At 50.6% G+C, this 7,714-nt stretch overlaps 2 protein-coding genes across 2 annotated transcripts; both read right to left on the bottom strand.

Moving 5' to 3' along the window:
• Positions 1–614: 614 nt before the first annotated feature.
• POSPLADRAFT_1046379 (hypothetical protein) lies at positions 615–2,959 on the bottom strand (the record flags this gene model as incomplete). The annotated part of the gene is made up of 14 exons (XM_024479016.1): positions 615–766; positions 820–848; positions 902–934; positions 991–1,224; positions 1,291–1,320; positions 1,379–1,576; positions 1,630–1,696; positions 1,750–2,000; positions 2,063–2,235; positions 2,286–2,383; positions 2,439–2,482; positions 2,532–2,623; positions 2,676–2,773; positions 2,830–2,959. 14 exons carry the CDS (start codon positions 2,957–2,959, stop codon positions 615–617), a joined length of 1,629 nt encoding a protein of 542 aa, XP_024339836.1.
• Positions 2,960–5,654: 2,695 nt separating this feature from the next.
• POSPLADRAFT_1142008 (hypothetical protein) lies at positions 5,655–6,946 on the bottom strand (the record flags this gene model as incomplete). The annotated part of the gene is made up of 2 exons (XM_024485370.1): positions 5,655–5,721; positions 5,856–6,946. The coding sequence occupies 2 exons, from the start codon at positions 6,944–6,946 to the stop codon at positions 5,655–5,657; spliced, it is 1,158 nt and encodes a 385-aa protein (XP_024339835.1).
• Between the last annotated feature and the right edge of the window lie 768 nt (positions 6,947–7,714).

Genomic DNA, 7,714 nt, shown 5'->3' with positions numbered 1-7,714 from the left:
AAACAGGCCCGACAGAGTAAGTCGAAATCACGGCTTTTTGCTGAGAGATGGGGAGGTTTCCTCTAGCAGTATACATTGTATGTTGCGGTATTGGTTTCAGCGCAGGCTGTCTACCTTGTGTGATGAGTTTAGCTATGCAATCTAATCAACAGTGGAGCCCAGATATCTGCATTAAACTTGCGATATAGATACCTGGTAGATTGAACACTGCCGACACATTATAAATTTCAACTGGCTGTCACGCCCAGCAAGTCAAGGAGTACTAGGTGACTGACGCGCGGATTTTCATCCGCTGTCTGATATCGGGTTGACATACACAGCCTAAGTCTGTCGTCCGAGGCTAGAGCTAGGCTCTGAAAATCCTCACTGGAACAGGGTTATCGACTTAAGGGGACAATGACGTGGATCGGAAATATTGAAGCATACGTACTGCATTCTTTCCCTTCCTTCAGACAGGCTAGCGGTTCTGCAGATTCCACATGCTTCGCTCATAACTGGTCAAACGTGCCCAAACTTTCTAATCTCGAATGCGATGCACAAAATGTCTAGTTTTATATCATGATCATCTGGGGCACGGGCGAATTGCATACCGAGCACGACCACAGATTCATTCATTATATACTCTTGATTCGATCGATCTTCATGGGCATCGCGGGCTGGTTACTCGTACCTACTGTCGGATATTGGACTTCGGCCGAGTTCCAGACGACATCCTTGTTGGATAGCGAGAACTTGAAAGACGAGAGCAGCACAGCCAAGACAACCTCTGCGAATCAAATTGTCAGACAGTGGAGAATTCCAGAAGACTGAAGTACGTACTCATCTCCGTCTGAGAGAACTTGAATCCACTGTAATGCTAATGAGAGAACCGCAAAACACGCAATAAACTTGGAAAACTTACATGCAGGCACGGCCACCGCCCAGGAATGTCATCCTTGGAAATGGGATCTTCTCAACATACCAATCTATCATCAATGCGTGATCACTTACAAGTGCGAATACACTCCTGGAACACGCGCTGCGTTGACGGTCTCTGGCAGAGGGGCAAGCCAGCGCTCGGGCTTCCACACACCTGCATCAGGACCCCACAACGCTGGATTTCTGTTAGACGCAAGGATGCCGACAACCACTTCCGTTCCTTTAGGCACAGGAATCTCGCTCATATAAGTACCATCCGTGCCGCGGATAGGCTGGGAGAGTGGCATCACAACGTCTTCCCGAGTTCTAAGCAACAATTACACGATCAGTCCCAGCACAAGACTTATCAGGATTGTCCTCTGCGGTACTTACTTTCTGTTGACAATTGTGACAGGAGCATGACTAATGCAAGAATCAGCGGGAATGCGGATGCAGCAGACTCGGTCGTGAGATCACTCACAGTCGAAGTGTCTCGCGGCAGACAGCGTCGAGATACGGCAGGTCGACCAATGTGTCATATGGGATCTCCTGCTCGCCGCCCTGAGCCTCCAGAATCTCTGCTCGCAACTTGTTCTGCACGTCGGGACATTCTGCAAGTAGCTGCAGTGTATGAGCGAGAGCGCCGGAGGTAGTATCCATGGCAGCGAAGATGAAAGTCCTGTGGGATTCTTCAGCGCGACAAGCAAATTATCCTAGCGAATAGATACATACGACATTTGACCCAATAGCTCATTTTCAGAGAGGCGATCTTCTTCGGACGCAGTCATGTTCGCTTGCACTATTATGGCCACGTATGTCAGATGCGACCTCTGTCAGCATAGTGCAACTCACTCAATCTACTGAGAATATCTCTGCCTTCGCCCACTTGCTTGAGCACAGCCTCGTCACCTTGAGTCATTGCCTGCTTCTTCTGCTTGAAGATACGCTTCGAATGAGCGTCCACTGCATCGCTAATCTCCTTCACGCGTTGCAGACGCGTGCTCGGGATCAGTTCGAGGATACGGCGACGCATTGCTGGGGTGCCTATCTTCATCACATACGGCAGGAAGGGTAGGTACGTTCTCAACGTGAACGCCGTAGGTCTACAAGGTGTCCAATCAATATGCATATCACATGTTCGACAGAAAGAAGAGACTGAACATACATCAGTGCTTTAAGAGCCTCTGCGTACGAATCGGCTTTGTCTCGAATGAGTGGATCGAAAGAGTATCCAAGGCCGGCTTGACCAACAAGTTCGAGCGCGGTACGGGACATCCAGTCCAGAATATCGATGTCTTGCGCTCCATTGTCTACACGGGATGCGATGGCGTCTCGAAGCTATCACTAATGCGTGAGTCGTGGTCTCAAATAGGGGCTAAGGAGCTCACGTTACGAGAAATCCTGTAGAATATTGGCATCATCTCCCGCATGTGATTGATGGAGAAGACAGGATTCATGAGCTTGCGCTGTTTGCGGTGGCGCTCCCCTTGAAATGAGAGTGAGCACGGGTGACTTCCAAAGCTTTTGAAGCTCGTTCATACCTTGTGAAGTGAGGAGGCCATCACCCAACAGGAGGTGAGTACTGCTGCAACGGACGTCAGCGCAACAGACCTGATCGCGTGCCAATCACCTACCTCACGGTTTCATCACTGCGTTCATAAATGTATTGGTCCTTGATAACAACACTAGACAAAGCTACTGGGTCGAACACAAACAGTTGTTTGCTCTGGAGGATACTGGTTAGCTCGGTATACGCTCATGAGGATATCCTGACGCACACCGTATGTTCCATGGATCTTGACGACCCCGCCATATTTCTCAGATAGATCTTTGATGAAACCCCAGCCATTGCGGTTGTATAGCTGAGGAATGTTACCTGTAACACATTAGCAGAAGTCCATGAGCAACGAATGTCAAAACATAAACGACTACCTTTAGCAAATGAGAGCGCAGGCGGGCCAGGAACATTATCCAGCGGTGACTTGACAAACACTCGTACAAAGATGCGCCCCAGGACCCCCAAGATCAAACATATTAGTGCGAAGCCCAGTACGTCATGCATCACGCTCAACAGTTAAGGCGTGGACACGACACCGTTCACAAGACAAGGATGGGCTAGTCTGAATCGGACTATCACAAACAAGGGACACATTATATATGTAGCAGCCATACACCCCGATCACGCTCAGGTAACCCATGGAAATCGGAGAAGTAAAGAAGCAAGAGTATTTGCACTGTGGGGAATATAGGATACCCGCTGCGATGCTTCCGTCACACGGTGATTGACTCTGCAGCCGATGTCCTACGGCTGTCATGGCGCACCAGTCAGACCTGCAATGTCATCGGGAAGGCTGGGCCGACAGGCGTTGTCAGTATGCTGTAAGCATCTCGTTTTCTGCTGTGTCAGTGCTGGGATAACCAGGATACCCACAATCTATTATGCAACAGAACGTTCTCACCGGACCCGAGGCCTGATTCGCCGCTTCCTGCTGAACTTGAAAAGAGTGCCACCCTCGAAGACGTCTTCAGTTCAGTCGATCCCGTGGCGGTCCACATTGCATTTTAGTCACAATACGTGTGTCGATCTGAACGATGATTCGCTACTCGGCCGAAGAAGCCCCAGAACAGCCTGGCGATGGGTTTCCTTCAGGCGGTATCGGTGGAATTAACGAGCTCGTGTCAGACTGCATCGACTGCATGCTCGGGTATTCATTCAGGCTCCTTCCCGCCGTCTTCGGGAGTTGAGGGGGACTTCATTCGAGGGCGAAATTCATGCTAAAGTCCAAATAGCTTGGTAGAGATCATATCATAGATCGCATCACATAAGTCATGTGCAATCACGTGCAAATTCAAACTCCGCAATCTTAATCCCTCTCAACTCCCTACAATGGCTGGGAGCAGGCTCCTTCCCGCCATCTTCGGGAGTTAGGAGGGGCTGCATTCGAGTGTGGTATTTGTGCTAAGTCCCAATGCACTGTAGAGATCCTATCATAGATCACATCAATCATGTCATGTGAAAGTCACATGTTTTGAAACCCCTCAATCTTAATCCCCTCCAACTCCCTATGATGGCTGGCACAAAACATTGGTAAACAACCAGTGTCAGCCATCAGTCACCCCATATGGGAGGAGAACACAGCCAAGGGAATGAAATGGAAATGGAAAATAAGCGATAATAATGTCCATCAAATATGAGTACCTGTAAGGTTTGTTGAGCCCCAGCCCTCAGTCGCCATGCGTCAGGACCCAATCTATAGTGAGTACCAAAGCATACAGTGTGACAACGAGGATTTAAGGCTAAAGGAGAGGAGAACAGGTGCTACCAGATATGTATGAACAGACTACGTGTTACAGTACCCGAGACATCATCCAAAGACTTGGGTCTGTAAGAGTGGGGGAAGCCTGTCAGTGATAGCTCTATATGGTGATGTGAGCTACTCGAGCATTAAGAAGGAAAGCTGAGGATGCTTCAACAGAGTGCCGAGGACATTCTCTGTCACGATGTCATGAGTTGACACGGCGTCTAGCCATCTTTTTAATTTTTTCCTTTTCACGGGCTCGAACCCACGACCTCTGTACTATACGCTCGAACGGACAAGTCCTTATCTACTGTACGATTAGATTAGATGGGGCGGCAGTGCGCGGCACAGCTAGGGCTCCACTGACACAGCCGCTCTGACTCACCGGCCCCCGGGGCCGCGTCAGCATGCTGCGCACGGACCAGCTGTGCACGGACCAGTGCGCACAGCCTGCCCTCATCTTCCCCTGTATATAAACCTACCTCTGCTGCCCTAGGGACCTCAGTTTTGACCTCTTGTCCCTAGGTCAGTAAGCTCTCATGTACTTACTTCCTTTTCTTTACTAACTAATATATTCTTGTCCCTAGCCTTAGGTTTGAGTGTTGCTCACCATCGCTTCAGTGAGACCCAGTCAAACACCCCCAGCCTTCGTGTTTGTTTGTCCTTGTCGCTTGACCCCAAGTCGCGACATTCTCCAAGGTTGTAGTGAGTTCGTGCAGTCATGGATGAAAGTTGAACTTGCGGAGGCTCAGGAGTGTTAACAGGAATTCAGATACAGAGACATGCAATGTTGCAAAGAAGTTCAGGATTGAGCAAGTCTTAGCAAAGTCAAGCATAGCTGATTGACAAGAATTTTCTTACCACACTGTGTCACAATGCCAACGCGATGCACTCTCCTTACCATGCGACTCGTGCATATTATGTAAGTAGTGTAGTATCATATGGAGCGCCCAATACCCTAAACAGGGAGACCCTCCTTCCAACACTGGTTGTTAACCAATGTTTTGTGCCAGCCATCGTAGGGAGTTGGAGGGGATTATGATTGAGGAGTTTGAAAACACATGATATTCACATGACGTGCATGTGATATGTGGCATCAGATTTATTCCAAGATACAGTACTTAGCATTTAGCTATGAGGACCACTGTCAGATGAAGCCCTCCTAACTCCCGAAGACAGTGGGAAGGAGCCTGGGCTGGGAGCTCCTTGGACTTGTACCTGATACAATGGTCTATACTCCTATATTGATGCCTGACTCGTAGGCAATGAGCAAGGGCTTATGGACAGTGCGTTGTCCTGAAGATCGAGCGAGGAAGTCGAGAATGACCACTACCCCAAGCGAAGAGGAGCAGAGACTTGAATGAATAGCTAGGTCGAACTTAGGGTTCGACCGACTAATGGTACAACTACTTATACAAGTACCATCTACGCACGGACCACTGTATCTGTGTGGTCGTGTTAGTAAAGAAGGAAACGTAGTGGTACGATACCAGGCACGAAGTGCGCATGGACCCCATTATGTAAGCTACATAATGTTCAACCCGCGGGTGAGCGCTAAGACGGGTGCCAGTATGGGCGCTAGTAGTACAAGAAATAGAATGGAAAGATAAATGTTTCATTACCCCCCTGCCAGAGTCGAAGTCCCATTCGACTACTTACTGCTCACCATTTCCGTATAGCTCCCAATCGACGCCATCATCCTTTTCTTCGTCGAACCACTCCTTGCGCGCATTCCTCCCCATGTTCATCCATTCCTCGCCAGAGAGGTGCTTCTGATGCGGCCAGGAGCTGTCCCACGTCCATTGAGTGGTGTCGGGTGTCCAGTCGGGGTCGACTTTGCGAAAGACGACGGGTGTATCGGGGCAGGGGCACGAGGGTCCCGCGATGGGACTGGTTGGGGGTTCGGGGTTAGCGCTGCGCGGTGGAGGAATAGGTACCGCTTTCGTCTGCCTCTCTTTCTCCTTCCTCTCCTTCGCCTCGTTGATGATTTCCTCGAGGAACACGTTGTCGACGACCACCCCCACACGTCGCGCAGGTTCTTCAGGTGGTGCGGATACATGTCGCTTCATCGGCCTGGTTCCGCATTCTCGCTCCAGGTGTCCAGGGGCTTCTTTTCCGCATCCTGCGCATCGTACGTCCGGACAGTCCCGTACCCAGTGTCGAGACGATCCGCATCGCCTGCAGCTTCCCTTCGGGGTCCAACCAGGGTTGGGTTGCCAGTCAGCCGGGATGGTAGTGCTCCGCGGCGTTGCTTGGAGGAAAGGGGATGGGATCGGGGGGCGCCTGAAGGCAGACGTCGGTAGGGGTGCGGGTAGGGGTAAGTACGCGTTGGGGATGGCGCGCAGGATGAATTTGTTGTGTTGCGCCCGGATGCTGTGCGGTAGGAGCGGTTGAAAGCGATGGGCAACTTTCAGATTGTCGAGTCGAATGAGCTCGGTGAGGACACAGTTGTCCTGTTGACGTAGGAGCTGCTTGTGGTGGTCGATGGCCTCGTTGGCTGCCTTGACAGCCTCATTGTATTCGCGGCGGGCAGAGAGATACGCTTCTAGTGCAGCGCGGTCAGTGGCATTGGTTGCCTCGGGGTGATGGGTTTTGAGTTTATTGAAGACGTCGGTGGGGTTACTGAGAAGTAACGTCAGCAAAGTGCTGTCGCCGACATGGGTGTGCTTAGGGGTGTAGATCGAAATCCTCTTTCTGCCCTCGGTTGAGGGGGCATTGAACTGGTCGAGGAACAGGAGGGTGGAGGACATGTTGGTACTGAAACATTTGTCTTTCCGTTCTATTCCTTGTACTACTAGCGCCCATACTGGCGCCTGTCTTAGCGCTCACCTGCAGGTTGAACATTATGTAGCTTACATAATGGGGTCCGTGCGCACTTCGTGCCTGGTATCGTACCACTACGTTTCTTTCTTCACTAACACGACCACATAGACACGATGGTCCGTGCGCAGTTGGTACTTGTATAAGTAGTTGTACCATTAGTCGGTCGAACCCTAAGTTCGACCTGGTTATTCATTCAAGTCTCTGCTCCTCTTCACTTGGGGTAGTGGTCATTCTCGACTTCCTCACTCGATCTTCAGGATGACGCACTGTCCATAAGCCCTCGCTCGTCATCTACGAGTCAGGCATCGATATAGGAGTATAGACCGTTGTATCAAAAGGTCGAACTTTCTAAGCTACGTTCCTAGTTTCACCTAGTCGAACAACTCATCCACCATCACGTCGAACAACGCAGTAAACCCGGTTCCCTTGGGACTACCAGCCCTCACAGGATCTCCCCTTCTCCAGTACGATCGAGCAGACCGTTGCTTCGTCACCACCACAAGAAGGACTCCCATCTATCCTCGAGGCGGCTCCTGGGTTCGCGCAGAAGGTTCCAACCCGCAGATCGTCGCCCATCAACAGCTCGTCAGCTATTACCAGAGACACCCTCCCGCTCACCCAGAAGACGTATTCGCCATCCTACGAATCAACGTCGAACCAGCACAAACAACAGAGGACCTACAGGTCACCTGTTA

This window comes from Postia placenta (assembly GCF_002117355.1).
Source record: "Postia placenta MAD-698-R-SB12 unplaced genomic scaffold POSPLAscaffold_6, whole genome shotgun sequence".
NCBI lineage: Eukaryota > Fungi > Basidiomycota > Agaricomycetes > Polyporales > Adustoporiaceae > Rhodonia > Rhodonia placenta.
The sequence above is the reverse complement of the archived record's forward strand: the minus strand, read 5'-3'. Positions and strand labels throughout refer to the sequence as shown.